At 42.5% G+C, this 26231-nt stretch overlaps 1 protein-coding gene across 4 annotated transcripts in view; it reads right to left on the bottom strand.

The window, feature by feature from the left end:
* Positions 1 to 25387, bottom strand: part of LOC146711209 (voltage-dependent T-type calcium channel subunit alpha-1I-like) — a 105278-nt gene extending 79891 nt beyond the window's left edge. For all 4 annotated transcript variants that reach the window (XM_085453955.1, XM_085453956.1, XM_085453957.1 and 1 more), the window contains exons 1-3: positions 25281 to 25387; positions 14213 to 14346; positions 931 to 1028 (exon numbers count right to left, since the gene is read on the bottom strand). In XM_085453955.1, the coding sequence (XP_085310081.1) occupies positions 931 to 1028; positions 14213 to 14346; positions 25281 to 25370 (322 nt within the window). In that variant the 5' untranslated portion in view covers positions 25371 to 25387. The remainder of the gene's footprint in view (positions 1 to 930; positions 1029 to 14212; positions 14347 to 25280) is intronic.
* Positions 25388 to 26231: the final 844 nt, after the last annotated feature.

Raw genomic sequence — 26231 nt, 5'->3', positions numbered from 1 at the left:
GGATCCATCCTGCCTTGTATCAAAGCTTCAGGCATGGTGATGTCATGGTGTTGAAGATATTTTTCAGGCATACTTTGGGACCCTTAGTACCAACTGAGCCTACCTGAGTATTGCTGACTACACCTATCCCTTTATGCTCAGATTGTACTATATCTGTTTCCAGTGAAGAACATGTCATAAAGCGTAAATCATCTCAAAGTTACTGCACACAAATGGCCTCCACAGTTCGCAGATCTCAGTCTTAGAGTGCACTTTCAAAACATATAGGCTAATAAAACTAATAGTAATAGCTACTACAGTAACGTTAGAAATTAATCTGGTTCTCTTGATGAGTACTGAACACAAGTGCCTGACTACTTCAGTTCATGTTTATGACCTTTAAGGACTGATTTCCTATAATATCTTTTTTTTCTCAAGTACTGGAACAAAGTGATTGGACTGGTCTGAAATTGGCCCAGGGAGGCTAATTGCTCGCTTGCAATCATTAGGAGATGTCAGTCAGGGCTGCAGAACAAAGGAATCAATTGGAGTTAAAAAGTTTGGCCAAGCGCTGAGTTTTTGATGAGAGAAACAGGGTTATGGTCACACGCCGATCAGTGAAGCAGCATTAATGGACGGTTTGTAAAATCTGATAAAGCCGTGACTCACGGTTTGAACTGCCTGCATGATTAAGCATACGATAAATGTTTAATGATGCCCGCAGGGAACAGGTGGCATGCGAATGCAGGAAAAAAGCAAAATATGTAATACATATACATGAATTTCCATGTTGATGCATTTGGACTCTATGTGAACTGACAGAAATACAGATCTACAAAGAGAAAGTACAAGCAAAAGTATACCTCAAAGGCCACATGGAGACATGAAACATTAAACAGCAAAGAATTTGCCCAGAAACAAACACACACAAAATGTTAATGACGATCTCACTTGGCACTCTGTTAATGGCTTTGAGCGGCCGAAGAACCCTCACTGTCCGAATGGCTGACAGGTTGATGTTCTGCAAGTCCAGCGAGTACTCTACCATCCTGAATATACAGACAAAGAAGCAAAAAGGAAGAGAGAGATCAGTTAATCATTTAATCATGAACTGTCACTGCCTTGATCGGTCACTGGTTCAGCCTAGGAGAAAAACCGATTAGCATAGCCCCAGCTTCAACACAGATCTCTGTCCGCGATTCAAAGCCACTGGTCTCTCTTTGATCTAATCTCACCGGTGCCCTCCCTTAGCTCCATGAATCTCAGCTGTATGGGAAATTTACTGCACGTGGAGGTGCAACCCTCCAGAGAAAACGCTCAGTTGGGGTGGGAGTGCAGGGTATAAAGTGACAAAGCATCAAAAAGGGAGAATAACATGAAAGAGAGGTGGGGAAGAAGAAAAGAGCAGGGAAAAAAGGGATTCATTCTATTCTAAGTGTTGCCTGCAGGATGTTGCGGCTCAGTCAGTGCCTGGCATCTGTTAGCAAGTCATTTCCACAGCATGGCTAAGCTGTTTGTGCCCCCAAACCCAAACCACTTTCATAGGAGAACGGTCACGGTATGAAAGCACTGTGTACGTCTGAATGTGCCATACACTACTACATGACTGTAATCACACAGAGTGAAGTGAATGTATGAAATTTACAGTATATGTGTAATAAATGACAGAATAAATAACACTGGGTGCATGTATATGCGAACAGACTGTGTGGATTGTGTAATACTTACGTGCGTTTGTCCAAGAGCGTGTACAAAATAGATATGCCTGGGGCTACGACAGTGTCGGGACAGCATGATACCAACAACAGCGCATCCAACACAAGCTAATAACACCCAAAGCACATCCGCTGGCTTTGTAAAAAACAAGCCAAGCTCACTGTCTCTCACATAGATAGACTTATGAACCGTGTCATTTCCAATAATGTGAAACTTTATTGATCCCAAAGGGAAGCTCTCTCCGTTTGCCCTTCAACAACAAGCACAGAGTCACTTAAGTAGGATTACTTGTTGTACAAGGGGTTTAACTGCTGCACAACCTACAGGGAGTCAACTCTAACCACTAGCAATTTATTCATATGGGTGTGAAATATTTAAAAACTAGGACTGCACTTTTAGGTGAAATGCTTACTTGTGTTTTATTTTAAACTTACTCCTATAGTTGTGGGTTTTTTGTAGTTTTTGAGTCTTATACTGTAGCTGGACGAGACCATCATTGCAAGGGAGAATTTTCTCAGTCGAAAACAGGCCACAATGCCAAACCACAGAGAAGAGCGGAACAGTTTTAGGGGTGGGGCTACTAGCTTTTCTACCAGTTTTAATGCAAAAAAGGATTTGATAGAGGCTGCTGGGAGCCTGAATAAAGGGCTAAAATGCCAAAATTTAAAAAAACACAGCTCTTAGTTAGCTCAAGGACAAATACTAAATGTAAATGTGTTGATTGAATAGGTTATAGGCTGACTGATACACTATTAGATAGAGACAGCCTACCCAAAACACATATAATTGCTTAGATGAGTTCAGATATTGCAGCTTTGTTAGTGATCCAATTACATCCTGATCACACACAGAGCAACAAAGAAATTAAAAACGAGAACAGAAGATCATTAATGTGCTTGCATGTGTGTGAGTCTTTAGACATGTACGTCTTTGTATGTGTGTGTGCGCATGCATTCTATCTATAGAAGTGTCTCTTCCTGTGCACATCAATCAGGCCGATGTGTTTGGGAGGGTAATTAGTGGACTGCCGCAAGCAACCTTTTTATTATTGCTTTTTTGCTCGCGATACCTTCATCTCATTCATGCTTTTATGTAACCACACTGTGTGTGTGTGTGTGTGTGTGTGTGTGTGTGTGTGTGTGTGTGTGTGTGTGTGTGTGTGTGTGTGTGTGTGTGAACGTGCCTTTCTGTATCAGTGTAAAATGTAGCGCTTCAGCGGAAACCTAGTGTGGGCCTAGTGTCAGAGATCAGGCACACTTTCAGCATAAAGGATGATGAAACACTTGAAACAATCTAGATGTCAAATATGTCGTGACTTGAGAGGAAAGTTAGCAATTAGCCAAAATCATAAAACCCAAAAGTTTAAGTTCTACATTGGGAAATATGCGTTTTGGCATCATTTATATATGAAACACAAAAAGAGACTGCTCAACTGTGATGATCTCCTCGTAAAATAATGAAAACTGAACAACAGCTGCAGCGCTTTCTTGTTTTTGTCTCATGTAATTGTGAATTTCAGCTGAGCCTCATAAAGGCTGTTAAGCAAATTTCTTACTATTTATATCCTAATAGATTTATCTTTATAGTGTCATCCACGGTGACAAAGCTTTTTAGACCTAGTCTCTCATTTTCATGAAAAGGTCCTAAAGGGTCAAACCTACTCTGTAACTCATCACGTTACAGGCTGTAAAGTGATGAGTGCGCTCTACTGATGACCTCCGAGTCTTGGCATAGTACATCTTACTTGCATAAGCAGAAACACAAAGGTCAGAAACGTTGGGTTACTTAACGTAATCCCTGGTTCTTTGATAACAGAGTGAGGTGTTTCACTATGGGAATCGCCTCGGCGTGACCAACTACGGAAGCTCCAATGACACCACGTCTGTCTATGACAGACCTGTCGAGCCGTGCTCAGGGCTCCGCCCCCTCGTACTAACACGGCCGACCAGCTCCTCCTAACTCATTCCAAGCAGATTTCTTTCCGTGCCTAAGCAAGGAGGGAAGTGTTGGTGAAACACCTCACTCTGTTATCAAAGAACCAGGGATTACGTTAAGTAACCCAACGTTCTTTTTCTAACTTCGCTCGGTGTTTCACTATGGGAGATATGGCCCACTCCCGGATTGCGCCAGCTCCCGAAGCTACTCTCCAGTGCTACTCCAGGATCTCAGGTCGAACCTGAGGCACCAGAATCCAGCACCGTCTGAGCCAGGGATGACTGTGCAACATCCAGCCGATAAAACCGGACAAACGTGTGCGGCGTAGCCCAGCTTGCTGCCGCACAAATATCCTGGACTGATACACCTCTGAACAACGCCCAGGATGTGGCCACACCCCTAGTGGAGTGTGCTCGGAGTCCCGGGGGGGCCTGCAAGCCCTTACAGCTATAAGCCAGAGCTAAGGCCTCTACAATCCAATGAGCTAGTCTCTGGCGTGATACGGGCCTGCCCTTGTGAGGGGAGGCCCAGGAAACAAACAGCTGATCCGACTTCCTGAATCCAGCTGTTCTGTCAACATAAGTCCCCAAGGCCCGGACAGGGCACAAAGTGTTCAGCCTCTGCTCCCTCTCGGAAGAGAATGGAGGGGGGTGAAAAGCTAGGAGCTCTACTGTAGGGCACCTGTATGATGTTTCCAACACTTTAGGGACAAAGGCTGGGTTAGGCCTCAGGAGTGCTTTAGTGAGTCCCGGGGCCAAGTGTAGACAAGAGGGGTGAATAGACAGAGCCTGTAATTCACTAACTCGCTTGGCTGGGGTTAGAGCCAACAGCAGAGTGGTTTTAAGAGAGAGAAACTTCAACCCCACTGCCCCAATAGGCTCAAAGGGGTGGTGGGAGAGGGCGTCTAAAACGACTGACAGATCCCATAAAGGGACCAGTGGTCTAGAAACTGGGAGCGTTCGACGCGCTCCTCTCATGAAGCGACCTACAAGGGGGTGCTGCCCAGCAGGTTTATCACCAAACCCCACGTGGCAGGCTGAAATAGCTGCTAAATAGACCTTTATAGTGGAAAAAGCTTTCCTTTTGTCCAGCAAGTCTTGAAGAAAACACAACAGCTCCACCACTGAACACTGAAAAGGGATAATCTGCTTTTCATGGCACCACTCTTCAAAAACACGCCATTTACTGCTGTAAATGGAACGGGTGGAGGAGGCTCTGGCATTCTGAATGGTTTCAATAACCTTCGGAGGCATGCCTGCTGCCTTCAAATTCCACCTTTCACGGGCCAGGCCCAGAGAGCAACCTGGTCTGGATGGGGATGGTATATCTCCCCCCGCGCCTGAGACAGAAGGTCCCTGCGGATGGGGAGTGGCCATGGCTCGTCCACCAGAAGCTGGATGATTTCTGCTATCCAGTGTTTGGATGGCCACCGTGGAGCTATTAAAATCAGAGACAGCCCCTGATCCCTCACTCTGATCAGTGTTGGGGAGATCAGGCTGAGGGGAGGGAAAGCATACAGCAGAGTTTTTGGCCAAGGATGGGCCAGCGCATCCACGCCCAGTGGCGCGTGTGCATCTGACAGGGAGAAAAACAGGGGGCACTGTGTGTTTTCTCGCGAGGCGAAGAGATCTACGGCAGCCCGGCCGTATCTCTGCCAAATCTGCTCCACCACCTGTGGGTGAAGCCTCCATTCTCCGAACAGTGGATTTCCTCTGGACAGGAGGTCCGCCCCCCTGTTCAGAATTCCTGGCACGTGAGTTGCCCGAAGGGAGAGGAGCCGAGTGCTGCTCCACATAATTATTTCCCTGGCTAACCTGTGTAGCTGCCGGGAACGGGTGCCGCCCTGGCGGTTGATATAAGCAACTACAGTGGAGTTGTCTGTTTTCACTAAAACATGTTGACCCCGGAGATACGGCAGAAAATGCCGTAAGGCTAGGAGCACCGCGCGGAGCTCCAGCACATTTATGTGATTCAGAGTGAGTCTCTGTGACCAAACGCCATTCACTGCTCTGCCCATCATAGTTGCACCCCAACCTGACAGGGATGCATCTGTGGTCAGCGTCACCCTGGATGATACTGCCCCGAGCGGTACCCCCGCCGCGAGAGCTGTCGGGCTCCTCCAGGGCCGGAGAGCCGCAATACACGGCTGCGTTATTTTTACACCACGACTGAGATGTCGGCGAGGGCACAGCTGCAGAGAAGCGACCCACCGCTGAAAATCTCTCATCATAAGCAGCCCCAAGTGTACCACCGATATCACCGAGGCCATGAGGCCGAGGAGGCGGAGACAGAGTCGGAACCGCACGACTTTCCCCAGCTGAAAACGAGAAAGACAGTGAGTGAAGGATGCGATCCTCCGCTCTGAAAGTGCGATACGATAAGAGATGGAGTCTATTCTGAGCCCCAGATACTCTGTAAACTGTGCGGGTTCCAAGTGGCTCTTTTCCAGGTTGATAGTGAACCCAAGCTCCGTGAGGTGATTCACCACCACCTCGGAGTCTTTGATCGCCTGCTCGCGCGATCGTGAGCATATTAGATAATCGTCTATGTAAGAAAATATTCTGATGCCGCTGTTCCTTAACGGAGACAGCGCTGCCTCCACACATTTGCTGAACACCCTCGGAGCTAAGGATAGCCCGAATGGGATAGTTTGAAACTCGTACGCTACGCTCTGATAAGCGAACCTGAGATATTTCCTGTGTGGAGGATAAATGGCGATGTGAAAATATGCGTCTGATAGGTCAATTGTAACAAACCAATCGCCTGTGTGAATTGAGTGACAAAGCGTCTTGTGTGTGAGCATTCTGAACGTGTACTTTCTCAAATGCTTGTTTAACACACGCAGATCCAGAATAGGACGGAGCGACGTTCCGTCCTTTTTCGGGATGAGGAAATAGCGGGAGTAAAAGCCCTGCTGAGCTTCTTCGCTCGGAACCGCTCCGATCGCCTGTTTGTGTAACAGGGAGGATATTTCCTCCTCCAGCACATTCGCTGAATCGCGACTGGCCACAGAAGCTAACACTCCGCCGAATCTCGGTGGTTTTGCCGCAAACTGTAGTCTGTAACCATGGGAAATGGTTGACAAGACCCAGGGATGAACTGCGCATGCGCGCCACCGCTCCAGCCGCTCTGCGAGCGGGCCTCTGAAGAAGCGGTAGCGTGACGTCACCCCTGTCTCCCGGAAGGAGTTGGGGCTCTCCCCCTCGGGAAGAGCGTGAGCTCCCCCCGGTGGGAACAAAGACAAATTGCAGTGATTTTCTTTTGTTTTTATTTTGAAACTGGGGGGGACATTCTGCCCTTGGCAAACTGCCTGGCTGCAGAAATGCACGTTTTATTTCTTTTGTTACCCCCAAACCACAGTGAAGTGTCTGGTGACTCTGGGCAGTGCTTGGTGACACAGACAGAGTGTTTAGAAATGTTTGGTGACACTGCGCCATTTGTCCACAAGTCTGTCCTCCCTGAACTGGAGGAGGAGACTGAGAGGGTGCTCCTGGTGAACTGGAAACTTTCGGAGACCCTGAACTTTGGAGTGATTTGGTTACCCCTTCTAACACCTTCCTTCTCTTTGGGGAAGAAAAGAGGGGTGACACAGAATGCTGCAGGTGTGCTAGGCTGACCGCTTCTTTTTTCCCTCTCCGGGGTGTGACGGCTTGTTCTTTGCAGCAACTGCTGCAAAGGAATGCTTGCCCCAAGGTCTTCGGTTCTCTACCTTGGCCTGGTGGGCACCCTGCTGGCCTCCTGCTCCTCTCTGCATTCTGACCCCACTCTGTCTCCCTCTCGCAGCTGCTGCTGTTGCTGCAAAGCCAGCTCTTGGCACCTGCTGGGGCTGAGAGTTAGGTTTTCTGGGTAAGCAGAGATTGAATGCTTCACCCTCCTGCTTTCTGCGGGTGCTTGTTTCTCTCATTCTCTCCAGGGCTGGGCCAAAGAGACCCTTGGTTGGGTCATAGGCTGCATCCATGACCTCAGCCTTCTGAGCATCACCCAGGCCTGACAGGTTTAGCCACAAGGCTCTCTCACCCGAGACTGCAAGGCCCATAACGCGACCACACCCTTGGACTGCTCCCCTGGAGGAGCGAAGAATGAGATCATTAACCACGCAGATTTCATCCCAGAGGGCTGGGTTCGGGGAACCCGAGTCAAGCTGACGGCCCATGTCTTCCAGAATTTCTGCCTGATATGCTGATAGCAGTGTGACTGCATTAAGCGAGCACACTGACTGTGCAGCATATTTGTATGTCCTTTGATAAATAGATGCCGTGAGGCGATCTATCTTGTTGGGCAAAGAAATGCTAGAAGAAGCTGAGATTGCCCTGCGGTTAGGGTGAAGGTGATACGCCACTGAAGGCTCCACTGCTGGGGGTTCAGTCAGCCCCAGTTCACCCATCCCCTGGATCTCAAGCTTAGAGCAGCCCTTGGTCGGAAGCTTGCTTTTAAAAGGGCTTGACCAATAGCGACTCATTTCTTTCATGCAGGCTGGGACTCCTGGCAGAAGCTGCTTTGATGGCGGCAAGGCTGGTGGGAGCCTCTTGCCATCATACAAGTCACGTTCTGCCCCTTCGGCATCCTGGGCGGCTGGCCATGGGATGCCTAGCTTGGCAGCAGCCCGTTTACAGACCTCGTACAAATTGCTGTCCACCAGGGGTGCAACTTCAGCCCCACTCGGTGGCCTGGACTGCTGGGGAGGAAAGGTAGAGTCATCCTCCTGTTCCTCATCCATGTCCTCCAGGTCGAGGAGGTCGGAGTCGGCATCGCCCTCCGCGTCCTCGCCACCCGGCTCGCCCACGTTTTGATCGAGGAGGTCCTCGAACGATGGGGGCGTGAGCGGGGACTCTTCTTCCATCATGTCCGCCCAGCTTGTGGAGGCTCGCGGATGACGGATATCGCTCGTAGCAGTAGCAGCCGACAGGCAGGGGTCCTGACTGTTCGTTACTGCTACTCTCAGCCTCCTTTCCAGGACTTTCTCTGGCATCAAAGCACAGTGTGGGCATCCCTGAGGGTCCGCCAGTGAAGCCTGAGCATGCTTGGCACCCATACAGACGATGCACATTGGATGAGGGTCCCTGCCCGAGATGGTGACACCGCATGATGCGGGGCACGGGCGGGATGCAGCCTCTTTAGCCTTCGGCTCCGACCTTTTGGCGGGAGTAGGAGCCGTAGACATGGTTAGCGGAAAGGGGTGAGACTAGGCTACACCAGGCTCGTCTCGACACGTTAGCCCGTAAGTAGCTAGGACTAGCAGCGGGTGTTAAATCCGATCTAGTCGCGGCGGGAGTCAGCTCGTCGTGACACGTTGGCTGCACTCCGCTAGCCAATATCGTTAGCAACTTAATGCTAACCGAACCCTACGTCTACCAACAAGCTAATGCTAGTGAGACGCTAATGTGGTTCGTGGCCTGCTAACAAGTTAATGCTAGCCGGACACTGAACGAACAGCTCACCGTAACGCGTTAGCCCGAGTCACACAACGTCGGCTACCTCGCTAACTAAAACCAGGAACCGCTGGGACAGCTCGCCTGACGCGGTTGCTGTTCCACAGTGCAACTCTAAGTACACTTCTTTCGAAGGACTTACTCAGCACGATCCAAACTGGAACCGGAAAAACTGCGTTCGGCGACGTACTCCTACACGGGACGCCTGAGAACTGTTAAGCAGCTAATCAAGTTAGCCTGGATGCGCTGAGGGAGCTCAAAGTAGTTTCTCACGGGAAGAAAGCGAGAATGAGTTAGGAGGAGCTGGTCGGCCGTGTTAGTACGAGGGGGCGGAGCCCTGAGCACGGCTCGACAGGTCTGTCATAGACAGACGTGGTGTCATTGGAGCTTCCGTAGTTGGTCACGCCGAGGCGATTCCCATAGTGAAACACCGAGCGAAGTTAGAAAAAGAACCTGAAGTGTAGACCACAATGTCAACACCTTATGGAATAAACATTGACTATCTGTCTGAAACATAGCAATCTTCCCCATAAAAGGGAGCCTCGAGAACCAAAGTGCCATTATAAACTATGGAAGTGCAGTTTCCTTTTCACCGTTGGTGCCAACACAGAGTAAATGTTTCCACAATTTACAGCTGAGTCTCCTTAATAATCCTTTCTGGATGAGGAAAACCTGTCTCATCATGTGTTTTGTAGGTTCTTAGTCATGCAATTTAGGGTAGTCTTGTGAGCTTGAAAATGTTTCAGCTCTCATCCAAGAGTCTTCTTCAAGAGTCTCCCAGGTAATAAACCCTTAGTGGGAGTTCTTCATTTTGGACGTCCTTCAGGTGATTCTGGGTCTTTAACCCACTATTGGTCATACCAGTCATCACATGAACCACAGTGCATCATCCAGTTGCCTTCTTTTTTAGTTTTCAAGACTGGTCTCATCATAATTGGCATCAGCTTCAGTCAAGATTAGGGTTGCCAAAAACTGATACTCAGGTATTAATCAATACTAAAACTAATATTGAATTAAAATACACATTTGCAAAAATATTGATGCAAACAGTGCCATCAGAGCTCCTCCCCTCACTAACAGCTGAAGTAGTTAACATTTATGACGCTGGACAACACTTTAGGAGGAATACAAAGAGGTCAGTGAAGCTCCTGCTTCAACAACATTGAAGTATCGAACAGTTATCAGTGTTAACTCAGCCAGCAAATGCATTAACAGTAGCTGTTTAACTGTTAGCAATTACCGATAGCCACATTAGCCATCTGTTCTTATTAATGTAGTGATTAGCTGTCTGTTAGAAAAAAGATGAATAATTATTGCCGGCTGAACGGGTCATGGATCGAATGTTGAGCCATGGCAGAGCGGATTATGGACACATGGTGAACTGCCTGTAAAGAGCAGCAGGGAACTAGCGTTAAACGGAGCAGAGAGTCCAGAGTGTGGAGAACTAATCTGAGCAAATAAAGAGTGAAATTCGGAGTAGAGCAGCCAAATCAGTTTGAAATGTTTGTATTGTGACAATACAAGAGCACCTAAACAGCTGTGCCTAGTCAAGGCACAGCTCTTTAGCATACTCCATAGACCAGCATCATTCATTTTTCCATGATTTCTTTGACCTGTTAATTTTTTTCAGCTTTTTCCTTGGCATCCGTTCATCTGTCCATTCATTTTCTTCCACTTATCCAATTCAGAGTCACGGGGGAGGGGCTGGAACCTGTTACAGCTGTCATGCAGGACAGGTTGCCAGTATGTTGGCATCCTTGGTGTACATTAGAAAAAGATGCAGAAGTCAAAGCTGACTTTCAATAAAAAGGGTCACACTTCTTTGCTGAATCATGAATTTCAGTGATATTGGCACAAAGATACGGAATTTGCATGCTGTCACTGCAGATACCACACAAAGTGGGAAAAAAATTAATGTCAGTGCAGTGGAAATGAAAAAACATTATTTCCTGTGAGGTTTCTGGTGTTAAAGACAGAAAGGGAAAACCACTCTTGACAAAAGAAAGGAGTGTATGGGGCCAAAGGGTGGATGTTCGTCTGAGCATGTCAAGAGGAAAGAAAGAGCAGGGAGGTGAGTCAAAAAGAAACAAAAAAGAGGTGTTGCCCGTAGGTAACAGGCATGGAGCTCATAGCAGAATGTTGACTGTGATTTGGCCCAGAAAAGCTGGCACTGCCCTCTGCAATTAGCCTAGACGCTAATCTAATGGGTGCTGCCAAGAGGCAAACGAAGACCGAGGTGTTCGCACAAATGCATACACAAACACAGGCAGGCGCACGCACGCAGATTAAACACAGCAAAGGCATAAGCTGACAGACTGTAATCTGTGTGGGTAATTCTGTGCCATAAACGTGCACATAGACTCGCGCGAGCTGTGTTTGAGCATCCGCTGAGGATAAACTGATTCAGCTCAAATGAAGATGAATGTCCCTGCACCGACCCTGGAAAGTCTGTAGCTTTATCGTTGTTTGTGCGCCATTATACCAGCCACTCCTCCCATCCATCTCCCTCTCCTTCACATAGTCGTCACTTCGGAGGACATTATATTTCCTTATGCTCATTTTCTGGAGACTTTTTAAACCAAGTCTACATACTAAAAAGCTTTATGTATTTATGGTACGAGGGCTTCATTTTTTCCCCCTCAGAATAGAGTTGAATCCCCGAGATGTGGGCATCTCCTCACCCCCCGCACACCCCCCAGGACCAAAACAAACACAAACACACCACACACGCATACAGAGGGACTTTATCACCTGGCATGTCTGAGCCTCGCATTTCACTTGGGTTAAAGCAGGTGTTTGAGCAGGTGTGTTTACTTTGGTTTTGTGCACATGCATCCATCTAGCACATCTGCCTTGTATTTTCCTCACGCATTAACAGCATGTGTGATGAATACTTGGAAGAACAAGTTAAACCTGTAATATATGAATATATGACCAGAGACATGCATGTTGTTGCCAACATGTAAGTGTTACATGTTGATCAATATCTGGTGAACACCCAATACTTTACCTAGCAGTATCTCGGTCTGTGATACTGTAGTGTCTGTGGCAGAATATCAGGGACTCTTAATACCATGACTTTGATTTAATTATTTATCTTTTTTTTAATTCTTTGAAATTAACATGTAAGTGCTGATAGCTTAACAAGAGCTGATGTCTCACTCTGCTGGAGCTGCTGAAAAATACAGAAACATTTGAAACGGCTGCACAATCAGAGCAAACTGGATGGCTGTTATTGCATAGTGGTTATGCCGCTTCGTTCACACCACAAAGTGACTTTTTCTGGCCGAGTGTTATGTCAAATCCTGTTTTCCAAGCAGTTTTTAAAGACACATCAATGACAGCAAAGCTTTTCAGTGGCCTGCCATCAAGTTTAGTCAGTGGCAGGTAAAAGTGCAAAGCTGCTACCTGAAGGTTTTCTACACCGACCTTTGCTTGTTTCATAACACAAGAATCACTCAGAGCTGTGCCACATCCACTGTTACAGTTTTGTGTGTAAAGCAATAAAACATCTATTTGTAAAATGCCTCCATAGCTTTATTTCACAGTTTTATTTGTTTCTATACCATTTTGACTCTGACTCTGTTCCACACAGGGTCATGCCACAAATTTAAACTGGTTCTAATTTCATAACTTTAACATAAATTAATGCATAAAACTATATGACCTCCATGCAAAATAATAGCCATTTACTTGTCATCCTGCTGTTAAATATACACATAGTAGAATATGTGAACATATCTAGATTAACTGAAAATCATATGGGTCACATTTAATTAATCTTCCCTCTAATTTCTTTTAAGATGCTTAGAAAACAAATATTATTTCTAAGTAAATAGTAGTAGAGACTAGACCCGAGTAATAGAGACAGATTGCAATAATTAAAGCTGGGTAACAGCAAGCCAGTCAGCCAAAAAGTCATTCAAAATAAATGACAAAATAGGCTGTTAATCTTTGTCTACAAAACTTATTAATGTCTACAAAACCCATTATAAAAAATATTATATATGCTTCAAATCTAATCTTGTGGTTTTAAAGATTTAAAGTTGTACGTGCTAAAAGTCATTGCCACTTGCGCTATAACATTTTATCTATTGCTTCTGCAGAAATTGTCTGCAGAAATTGCTGATGGGGGTGGTTTTGCTGGTTTTAATGTTTTGTCGCTCAAGATCTTTTATGATAATGTTTTTACCTTTTAAAGTTATTCACAGAAAGTAAAAAAGACTCGAGATTTTTAACATTGTTCTCATTTTTTGTTTTACATCTTCCCAAAGCCTTGTCAGATGAACTAAACAACACTTTCATTAACATCACTTCTCATATTCATATTCTACTTTATTCATGTACTACTTTAAGTGATGTTTGGCTAAATGCCCTCTTTTATCCTATAGCCCACTATTTCAGTTCTTTTAATCACTGTTTGGTACATTTAGTGATCTATTTAAATTGCTATCAAAACTTTTAGCTAGTCATTTCCATCTGTCAAACATAACCTTACCTTTTTTCCCAGCAGACACTGTTTAGCTAACAATTACATTAGCTATTTATAAGTTTGGGGAAACCACTTGGGGAAGTCACTTGGATGAGTGACGAAATTTTTTTCCTACTAAAAATACTACATTAAGATGAACAGAATAAACTTTTTGGGACTTATATTAGCTTACGTTAGCTAAATGCTATCAGATGACATTTTGCCATATGTCATCTGATAGCATTTATCTAACTATTAGCCATTCTTTTAACATGTATTTTTATCACTTTGACAATCACATATCTGCTTTAGTTATATAGAGATTTCTGTCTATTTGTACTATTTAGCCATTACCCCCCCCCCCCCCCCCCAACATTAGTTTAGCATCTTTATCCATACACCTTCTGGCTGCTGCAGCAGGTATGCAGAGTTCCTCTTTTTATGAATCATTGGTATATTGTATATTGTCTAGTCCAGTATTAAAATGGTTGATTTTATGCCTTTATTTTTTTTAAAGAATATTTTAAACTGTTTGTCCTTATTTTCTGACAGGATAATAGACAGGGAGCCTTTCAACATATGGGTTACCTGCTCAGACCAGTGATCAATATTAGATCACTGGTCTGAGAAGTATTAGAAGCCTACTGTATGAAAGAATGCTTGCATAATAATTTTTGCTTACCCTGTCATGACTATGAAGAAGTCCAGTCTGTTCCAGGTGTCGCCCAGGTAACAGCGACGGCCAAAGATCCCCAGAGCCACCATCTTTACCACCATCTCCAAGGCGAAGAAGATGTAGATGAATGCATCAAAGGCCTATGAGCAATGGGAGGGAGACAAACACAAAGGAAAATGAGCTGAAGATAGAAAAAAATTAATGCTTTTATATATTTTACATGAAACACATGGGCCAGACATCTGTTTTATCTGGTGTGTTGAAGAGATTAGTGGGCTCAAGCTGTTGATAAAGCTCCCTCTTGATTTTTTTCAACTCTGATTTTCAGTTTTGGAAGAACAGTCATTCTCTAATAGAAAAATTGTCTGAACTTTAAAATTTGGTTGCTTGTAATTGCTAACGGTGCAATTTGGTAAAAAAAAAAAAAAAATCACTGATAGTACTATGAAAACTGAAAGATTAAAACGAAATGGTACACGTGCCCTGAAGCAAGCTTCAAGCAATTCCTTAGTTCAGCCCTGTATCTATTCAAACACTTAAACCAGTGCATGACCTTTTATTCTCAACAGCAATTTTAACACTCTAAATACGGCACAACACAGTTGATTTCAAATGATCACTCACAAGCAAAATAATGTTCAAGAATGATGTGTTCTGATCTATTTGTGTGTGTGTGTGTGTGTCTGTGTGTGTGTGTGTGTGTGTGTGTGTGTGTGTGTGTTTGTAGTTTGCTGGACTGTAAAAAGGCTTAAGAGCTAAATGTGTGTATGCACTGCAAACATAGTCTGTACTACCATAATAGAGCATCACACAAAACACACACTGCTTTGTTTGAACCTGCCTACTCTATAATACTTAAATCACAAAAGAAGTAGGAAGTGATCAGGAATAAGAAAGAGGAAGATCCAGGTCAAACCTCAGAGAAAACAAAGATGAAGAGCAAAAACATGGTGAGAGATAACCAGAACGATAGAGACAGATAAGAGCACATGTCCTGATTACATTATTTTACACAGATCGCTAGCTAAACCACCTATTGTATTTTGGTAGCAAAAAATCTTTCCCACTGCCTTGCCGAAGGCTCTGTGACTGTGCTTCCTGCCGAGTCACATGTTCCTACACTATATAACTCAAGCTGCTACATCTTCACATGGAGATTACAGGACCAAGACCAAGAAATTCAAATGAAGTCATGCCTGCTAATTAAAAAACATTGAATATAATTTGACTAAGTTCAAAATCTCAGGAAAGACACAAAAATTCTGTAGTCAACTTTGTAGTCACTGAATATGAGAGCAATGAGCAGACAAATAGAATAATAAATGGTGTAAAGATACATTACAGATACAGTACCTGATGACTTTCAACAACCAAGACATTTTATATAGAAATAACAGGACAGTTTACCAAAATAAACTCTAAGGTTATTACCTTCCCTAAGTAACATAAGACATAAAATGGATTCAGTGGTAGAAACAACATTCTTTTCCACTCAGTAATGATGAACAATTGCAAGATGGTGTTTGCAGCTATAGACCAAATAGAATGAGACAAATGGTGTGTGAAATTTTGAGGATTTATTCATGCTGCACCACTGGCAGAAGCCTGGGATGTTGTTTTTGTCTCCATCTAGAAATAGCAAGAGTCAAGAGATTGGATTCAGAAACAGTAATCTATTCTCTGGTTGGGCACTGTCTGTATTGTTTGTTATTTTCAAAGATCAAAATCTCTAAAAGCAGGGACAGAGGTGAGCTGGTACAAATTTATGCACTGCAAATGTATAGATCTCTGCTTTTGGGTATGCATGGATGGTTTTGTGTGTAAATATACAGGCACGACTTTGCCTTGTAATGCATCGGAAACCAACATGTGTGTTCCATCGCTGCTCATTCAAACGCATACAGAAAAATACACACACCAGCTCATATACAGCTAGTATACAGAGCTGGCAGCTTTCAATGGGAAAGATGAGAAAATCAGGCTCACATGCTGTTTAAATGATGTTTTGATAAATAATGCAGCCTGCACGCTTCATATGTAATCCGACATTGGCTGCACCAGTTGAATCCCTGTCGTGCTCTGCTTTGAGTGAAAGGGGAATGAATTCATCATCGTTATTTGTCACTACCGCCAGCTTCCTCTTCAGTCAACCTATCAGGTTTCATCATCAACATGATTTGTATAGAGGTTGAGGCTGTCTTGTGATGGGCCCTTTCATGATTTGAAATAGGAGCTGGTGTGGAAGCCACTTTATATGCTGTCATTGTACCACTTATTTGGCAAGAGGAAAGGACATGGTAAGTAGGTCGTAAGGATTGTGATGTTGGACCATTTAAAAATAAAATTATGTTGTGTGTGTGGCTTACTCTACTTGTGACTGACAAAATTAATCAGTGTATAAAACCAAAGGCACCACAGGGACAAATACTCACTTAACAAAATAGGGCAGGAAAGGGAATACCAGACACAGTGATTTATAAAGCGTACGTGTGTTTTCTGAACATCTGAAGCGCTACTAAAAACTATAACAGGTGCAGAGTTGAAGATATAATGAATCGAAATCCATGAACCATCCAAATCAATAGATGAAAAGAAAATAACTTTTTTCATGAGAAATAATTGCAAATGCAGACTGGAGTTTTTGGATTTGATTTGTAACACTGACTGCAGCTCCTGAGTGGGAGTCCTTTGACTTGTGGTACTTAAGAGGAAATATCTATTAAACAGTTATAAAGAGTTTTTATTGGTGCTGTCAGCGTTAATCTTTTTTAAATTACGTTAACACCATAACCGCATTAATGCGGCAAACCTCCGTTAGCGAGTTAACGCAGCTCCCCCATGCGAAGGCTGCACAGTGTCAACGCATTAGCACGGTTAGCTCGTTAACGCGTTAGCGCCGTTCAGCACATCGCACGGGGTGATCCTCGTTAACTCGCTAATGGAGGTTTGCCGCGTTAATACGGTTATGGCGTTAACGTCATTTTAACGAGATTTACGCTGACAGCACTAGTTTTTACATTTTTTTTACCTGCCTAACCCGGTCGTGTTTATTCATATTATTTACAGGGGCATATGTTTTTTTCAAGATTATCACCCTACATCCAATCGCCAAGTTTGAGTTTAGAATATGAAACAAACTCTTAACTGAAGCAATATCTGCCAGACAACTATTTTCAAACTCAGTCTGGCTTTAGATTTGTACATAGAAGCAAAACTACATCTATTTTGGCAACAAATTATGCTCTTAATGGTTCAGACAGGATGCAAGATTGTGCTGCCTTGTTCATTTGAATCTGTTGGCCAGTTTCTTTATGGTCAATCAGTGATACTAGTTTAGGCAACAGGGTGGATTAGGAGCTACATTTTAGTTTATACAGCTGGATGTAAGTCTAGTTTGTAAAGGAGTCCTCTAAGGCTCAGTTTTAGACCCTGTTTCATTAGCTCATTGTGGACTTCAGGAGAGAGAAAAGAGACACCCATGCCTCCATCTACATAAATGGCACAGCTGTTGAACGAGTCTCCAGCTTCAAGTTCTTGGGGACCCACCTCTCTGAGAATCTGTCCTGGTCAACTAAGACCTCCAGCCTGGTGAAGAAGGCACATCTGCGCCTCCAGCCTGGTGAAGAAGGCACATCTGCGCCTCTTTTTCTTTAGGACACTCAAGAAGAACCTCATGTCTACTGACATACTGGGTAAGTTCTACTACTATGTGATAGAGAGCATCCTGACCTACTGTGTCATAATTGCTCTGTTGCTGACCACAAAGCACTGCAGTGGGTGGTGAAAACTGCCCATTGCATCACAGGGACTCCACTTCCTGCCATTGAGGGTGTCCACAAGAAAAGATGTCTACGCTGAGCACACGTCTTTATCAGGGACCCCTCTCATCCTGCCAATAAACTGTTCCAGCTCCTCCCCTCCAGAAGACGCTACAGGACCCTACTGACTAAAACCATCAGGTTTAGGAACAGCTTCTTCTCCACAGCTGTCACCCTACTGAACTCAGTCCCCCGTTGAACCCTTCCATCCACACTCACTTAATCCTTCTACACTCCTCCTATCCCTCCCAATGACCATGATCATGACTGTCATTCATTCTCAACATTTACCATATGCTGACATTGGTTACTGCCATAGTTTTAGGACACTGACATAGCATAGTCTCTGTTATAGTGCGTACACTGTTCACTATTATAGATGTTCAGAGCACTACACTTCCACTACTGCAGATATATTCATAAGACTCTGTAGATCTGTTTACCACACACCGGTACATCTGCATATATGTAGCACATCTGTGTATATTTGTTCATAGTACATCTGTATATCTGCCTGTCTGTATAGCAATATAGAACATATGTATGCTATACAGATCATCTCTATATCTGTACATATGTATACAATAGTGCATCTGTATATTTGCTCTCTACTTAACTCATCTGTATATAATCTGCTCTTTTTGCACTTACTCCTCTTATACTTCTGATTAGATGCAAACTCTATTTCCTTACCCTGTATTTATACATGTGTGTAATGGTAAATGGACTGGTTCTTATATAGCGCTTTTCTACTCTTCTGAGCACTCAAAGCTTTACACAACTTGTGCATTCACCCACTCACGCTAGCACATTTTCTTAGTGCTTTCTAAATAACATTTACACTTTTTTATCTTTACTCTATCACAGTGCTTCACATTTCATATCAAATTAGTTGTCCAGTACACTTCACTTTACTTTGCACTTTATAATCTGGATTCTTGGCTTTATCAAGCCTTAGGAGGCAAATGCACTGGTATATTTTTATGTACAAACCAATAGTGGGTAAATGTTCTTGTTATCTGTGTAAACAGCCAACACCTTCAAACAGCTTGTATGATTTGCACTTGTTTAGATGGCGCCTTTGTGGGGATCCCTGGATTTTGTTTCAGAGGTTGGTATTTTGCACGTTGGTCATGGAATAACCTTCAGTGCACATTAAAGCTGAATGCTTTAGTCTCTCCAGGAGAGTTCAAAGCTTTTATGAAGGCTCCTGTAACCAAAGAGTGCAATTACTATTCAGAATATGTTATATCTGGTTTTATAATTTATAATTTTTCAATGGCATGCCTTCTTGGGCAGGTCTCCCTCAAAAAAAAAAAAATGTTGGAGGGCAGAAAGGCGATGGAAGAAGACAAATCTTCAGGTACATTATCAAGAAATGAAATGAAAGAATTGAATGATTTAATGGTTGATTTCAATGAATGGGTTAAGACTGCAAAGTGCACTTATTTCTCTACTTCAGTACTAATAAGCACAAGCCTGAGAGACTGCCTTTTTAAATCCTGTAAATTTAAATTGGATTATGATAGGAAATGACAAATTTCTCCAGTTTCTGAGTTTTTTACAGGAAGAAAATTGGCATCAAATCCAAAACAGTAGCTTCTGATTCTTTTATTGATGTCCAGTAACTTAGTCATAATTTTATCTTCTTCTATGCCAGTCTCTTTGGATGAGCTTTTAAGTACTGTGTCACAACTGAAACACTCATCAAGCAGAAATGATACCTCCAAAATGTCTGTGTGAAGTTTTGGATATCACTGCCCCTTGGTTGCTTTCAGTAATTAACAGTTCTCTGTCCTCTGGCTGTATCCCAATATATTTAAATAGGCCTGTGTGCAACCACTCATCAAACAAATCTGGCCTCACTCTTTCTGATGACAAGTACAGCTCAGTGTCAGAGTTACCTTTTATACGAAAACTTTTAGAGAAGACTGTCTGGCTAAAACTTCTTGAAGGATTACATCAGAACATTTTGAAGTCCTGACATTGTGCTTATTAAGGTGACAAACTTATGTCTTATGACTGCTGATGCTGATGGATATTCTGTTCTTGTGCTACTTGATTTAGGTGCAACATTTGATGCTGTAGACCAGGGGTGTCAAATTCCAATCCTCCATGACCGATGTCCTGAAACTTTTAAATGTATCCCTCCTGCAACACACCTGAATAATGGCAAAACTCTATAGAACTTGATTGCATGCTGAGGTGGCAACCCCTAACTCTACTCAAGTACATTTAAATAAATGTAAGTAAATGTAAGTGTTTAGAAAAACTTCTAAAAGTACTTTTATCGCACCATGTTCATTCACCAATGAGGTGCTGTAACATGTATCAAATGGCTGAATTGAAACCTCAGCATGCAGGCAAGTTCTATAGTCTTGTTAATGACCTACTTATAGGTCTATACTGGGACCTTTCCTACTTTAATTAAATATGGTACCTTTGGGCCTTATCAACATTTCATGTATAAATAATATTTCTTTTCACTGCTATGCTAATAATACACAACTTTATCTCCCTGTAAAATCCTCATTTTCAAACATGTGTGTAATACATGTGTGCAATTGAAAAAAACAAACAAACTCAGAAACTGAGATTTCAGTTATTGCTTTGGACATGCTGCATCCAAGCATCAAATACTTCCTTTGTCCTTGGCCTGTCAATATGAAATCAGCTACCAGAATCCTGGGCTTGCTATTTGACTCTAATCTCACCTATCGGCAGAGATGGGCAGTAACGCGTAATCCGATTACTTTTTTCACGTAATGAGTAAAGTAAGGGATTACTACTGCAAAAACGGTAATTAGATTAGTGTTACTTTCCCGTAAGCACGTTGTTACTGGGTTACTAAAACCATGATTTATTTAAATATATTTTTTTGCGAGAGTGTCTCATGACAATGACGCAAGCGAGTGCGATGTTCGTGGCAACATCTGTGTGCAGATCAAAAATGGATAATATAACGAGTGCGGGAGAGAGTATGAGCGTGCGGCGTTTAAAGCGTGGAAGTACTGACCTTATTTTGAGTTTGATTCCGTAAAAAGTGACAAAAACATTAGCGTCCGCTGCTCACTGCGTGGGAAGAAAACGTCTTTTTACAGCGATAAAGCCCCTAAACGTCCGAGCAAGCACCAAATACGCTGGCTGGAATGTGAAATTCACAGAGAAACTGCCGTATCCTTCCACTGACCGCTGCGGCACACCTGCACCACTCCTGCTATACAGGTGAAAATAGAGCAACAGGACCGCTGAGTCTTTGATTTTATTTATTTTCTGCTGTGTTTTACGTGCATCTATTTGAAAGAGTGAGTGTAAACACAAAAAACTATTTTATTTTATGTGCTGGAATGTGCAGAAAATAGGTTTAAATGTTAAACAAATTTCTTCCAGTCAGAGAATATTGCATATCATTTAATGTTTGCTTGATGCATAAAGTTAAAAGATTAAAACTAATAAAACAAGTTTTAAAAAGAGACTTTTTATAATATTATAAAATAATATTCAATATTTAATATTTACTGCTATATACACAGTATCGCGATGGTGTTGTGTTTATGATATTGCTGTTTTTGTTTGCTTGTTTTCTCTCTTTTTTTCTCTCAACAGGTGATCCAGGTGATATATATAAAAATATGTAATTTTTTTGCCCCCCCCCCCCCCCCCCCCTTTTCTTTTCCCTTCATCGCTATTCCTCTTCCCCGCTGTCTTTGTTTCCCTCCCTCCCCCCGGTCATGTCTGTCCTGTCTGTAACAACTGAAAATAAAATAAATACATAAATAATAACAGCAAAGGTCAATCAAATGGACCAATACGGCAAGGCAGGGATGGTCCACTTGGTAAAGTAATTCCGTTGGGCTTCTGTCTTTGCCTTCAGACAATAATTCTGATGGCAAAAGAACCAAACGGGACAGGCGCCCCCCCCCCCAAAAAGAGACTTTTTCATTTGATTACATTTTATATGAGGGATTATGCAGAAAACGTAGAATTGGGCTGAAGGATCTATTGCTTTATTACCTATTTAGGGGATAAATCATGTTTTAAAAAGTAACTAAGTAACTAATTACTTTTGAAAATAAGTAATCAGTAAAGTAACGGGATTACTTTTTTGGGGAAGTAATCAGTAATTAGTTACTGATTACTTTTTTCAAGTAACTTGACCAACACTGCCTATCAGACACATAAACAAGGTCACCCAGTCCTCACACTACCAAGAAAAAGAAGCACACAGGGAGAGAGGACAGAACACATACTACGGGAGAGAGAAAACATATAATCAAAACATCTCATTTTTAAGTTTTACTCATTTGGTGCACAGTTGTTTGGTCAACTGTCTACCATCTCCTAGCTCACTTTGGAAAGATGAAGTTAAAACAAAACATAAATAAAACATTGTTGTATTCACCTTTAACCAGACAAATCATCTCGTTGTATTGCACTTCAGTATGCCACCATACCGAACTTGGAGACACACATCATTCTAATTCTAATTCATTTTAGAATGACTAATTACAGGGGCATGGTGTTTGAGATCTGATATCTTTTCATACCTCACAATTATTATTGGATATTGACTCCAGACCACGTTATACCAAGCCCTTCAACCTCTGAGGTCAAGGACATTTTCTTATTATATATCACAATTTAACCCCTACAGATGTCCAAATCGATTTTTTACTGTTTGTGTCCCTCTTTTATTTTTCCTCCAGGAAGTGAGGCAGGCTCGCTGTATTCTCAGAGACTCAGAGAAGTATGTGAGGGCCACTCTTAACTATCTAAGCCCTGTCAGCAAAATCCCTCCTGTTACCATTAGCAACCACCAGAATAGGACCCCTCACACTACCTGGGGAGAAAATATGCTTGTTAGAGAGACAAAAGATGCAGAGAGAGAGAAGGAGTTTGTAGGAAGGGGGAATGGGAACATAGGGAGGGGTAAAGATGACATCAGGGTGGAGGATGAGAACAGGAAAAGAGGAGAGCGAAGCAGAAAGATGTGTTGCACAGCCTCAAAACAATACTAAATAAATATTTATTTTAAATCTCTGCACAATGAAGGGAAAATCCGATGAGATAAATAAACCTATTACAGTTTGGTCTGGAGGGCTTTATTTGATGTTATAATCCACCCTAATGTGCTGTAGGCAAGTGAGATATGGCGAAACAACGAGCCAAAACACAAGGACACACAAACAAGTGACAGAAAGCTCATGTGCAGGTTACTGTAGAAAGATTTTCAGTGTCAATGGCCATTAAAAAATCGACAAGCGAAAGCACACGAGGCAGAATCAGGTTGTCCTTGTCGCACCTGAAATTGAGCCTGCCAAATTTACTTCAGTGCAAAGCAGTTACAATCCCAGAGGAACACAGTGAGTCTTCAGCCAGCTGGCAAATCACCCATCACTCATCAGTAACACATCACACAGCGCAACATGGCTTACAAAAACAATGGGAACCTATTTGAAAAGCACACAGTACTGAATCTGCGATCTGACGTCAACCTGCGAGTAACTTATTTGTTAATGATGATCTAGCACAGCTCCCAGAGTGAGCAAAAAATCTGATTTTGCCTAATAACAAGCACTGCACTGTATTTTTATCAGTTATGGGGCCTACTCGTGACCTTCTGTAGTCAGCTTATAAATAAGTCAATATAGAACAATGTTTCTCACTTAAACCATACTCCCAATGACAAAGTTGTCAGAAGGATCCTCACTTCTCACCTTTGGTGTCAAAGTGGCAACTTTCCAGATAAAAACTAATCCTCCCTATTCGAGGGAGAGGCCATGCTGTGACACAGTAATCAGTTTAACAGCCTGGCCACAGAACCACATGATGGCTCTTTAGATAATATTGGTGTGGATGCAAAAAGAAGGATGGCACAAAGGAAAGAAAACACTTTAGCATTCTTTCTAACAGAGACTGAATTTTATTTTCCAAGAACAAAAGAAATCAGAAATCAAACAAATATTAATGTTGTTCTTTTTCTCTCTCGCTCTCTCTCTCTCTTTTTTTTTCTTTTACGTCAGCACAAACAGCCAATCACTTCTTACCCTTTCCATGTTTGGATCATCTACCTCCATCTCACTCCTCTGTCACACTGTCCATTAATCTTTTCTTTGGTCTTTCCCTTTTCCTCCTGCCTGTCAGCTCCATATCCAACATCCTTTTTCTGATATATCAGCTATCCCACCTCTGCACATCCAACCCATCTCAGCCTTGCCTCTCTAAAATTGGCTCCAAACTGCTCGACCTGAGCTTCAACGCTCATAAGTATAAAAACTAAGCTTATTTCTCTGTGAACAGGAAATTGTTACTTTGTTACAGAGGTGTTACATACTTTTCAAACTATATCTTCATATGGAGACAATGGGTTTGATCTACAGTACAACACAATAACATCAACACTGCTTAACAAAATATAAAACACTGCTGGGCTATGTTATAAGGAGAAGAGCCAAAGTCTAATGTTCCTATAAGAGAGTGTAGAGTCTAAACAGGATCAGCTCAGTGTCCAAACAGCAAAGCAACACTAACACAGCCTTACATTGACAAACGTGTCTATTCATGGGTTAGATGATTTATCCCATAATAAGCCATCACTAAAAAAGCAATTTTAGAGGTTTTTCCTTTGGTACCAGTGAAATATCTATTTCTGTCTTAGTCCATTTTTCTTAAAGGTGCCTATAAATAAAATGTATTATTATTATTATTATTCTCTAGGACAGCTTCAACAAGCATTTCACTTTCACATTCTACTGCATCAAAACTCGGTTTCTTTTGCCACCTGTTATTTCTTTTAGTGTGCACTGTTTATTAGAGTGTAGTAATATTATTGTGGATCAATTCTTTTGCTGTTTTTGTGTATTTTCTGCTTAATAATTCTGATCAACACCATATTTTTCCAAACTAAGCTAATTTCCCTACTTGAGCATGTACAATTCAAACAGCTGGCACTTTTCTTCCCATATGTATTCTTCAATTCTTGAACTGACAAATTCACATGTGGCTCCACAGCACTATTTTTAAACAAACTGAATCCCATTTCCCTGCTCAGAGAGTAGGAGAAAATATAAACATTACAGAAGGGAAAAAAACCAACAAAAAAAAAACTGTAGTGTGCATGAATCACAGCTTGATGAATAGCAATAGGAAGCGATACATGAGCTGCTTTGAATTTGTGGCAAATAATTGAAAATTTAGTTCCATCTCATCCTCAGTGCACACACATGTGCACACATAAACACAGCAGGCCAGCTTACCTGTAGTATCTGGCAGCGGTCCGAGGTGCAATCGATGTTCTCACAGGGCTGGTACATGCCCAGTGTCACACAGTTGAGCAGGATCACCATGATGCTAATCCTCTCGAACCACGTATTAACAAGACTGGGGTTAAGGAGCATTGCAGCTGAGGAGAAATACACACCTATACACATTTAGGCCTTAATGGATGTTTCAAACAGGGCTTCCGATATTAAGGACATTTTAAAAAAAGGAAAAGAAGAAACAAATATACGACACGCATCAGTTTCTCAAAAGTATTGTGTTTAAAGAACCCTTAAACACCACAAAGAAATAGTAACTTCATTGCAGTTGTTCCTTATTGCTGAATCATTTGCATTATTCAGTATGATTATTGGAAAGGTATTGTCAGTCTCAGCCTGTCATCTTGAAATTACACTGTAACACAGTCCTGCACTATTTTCACTTTTCTGTGAACACATAACGTAATACAGTATGCATGTTTACCATTATTCAGCAAGGTATGCATAAAAACTAGGAAATAAATAATCACATAAACATTTTTTTTCACAGGTTACTGACTCACTAACAGCAGCTGACTCATTCACTGCATATATGCAACACATCAGAAGTGAAGGCATCGTTCCGCTGGGGTAATTTATCAATGAAAATGAAGATAAAAATACATTTTTCCAGCTGAGCTACTGTTGCAGTTTGACTGTATGAGTCTTAAGATGTATGACAGAGTGAATATGTTTATTATTGCCTGAGTCTGCCAAGGCACATGACACCTTTTTTATATATATATTGAAAATGATGACTCACCCAACAGTATCTAAAAAAACAACTTCAAAACAGTGCCAATATAATTACGACGGTAAATTACTGTTTTGCAAGTAAAGATAGTAATGTGTTTCCAGTGCCGCCTGGCAGCACGCTATTTAACCTCAGTCTCCCTCTATATTGTTTCC

Source organism: Copadichromis virginalis, linkage group LG4 (assembly GCF_057382275.1).
Source record: "Copadichromis virginalis isolate Kocher_CV1m ecotype Utaka linkage group LG4, C_Virginalis_male_GT1.1, whole genome shotgun sequence".
NCBI lineage: Eukaryota > Metazoa > Chordata > Actinopteri > Cichliformes > Cichlidae > Copadichromis > Copadichromis virginalis.
The sequence above is the reverse complement of the archived record's forward strand: the minus strand, read 5'-3'. Positions and strand labels throughout refer to the sequence as shown.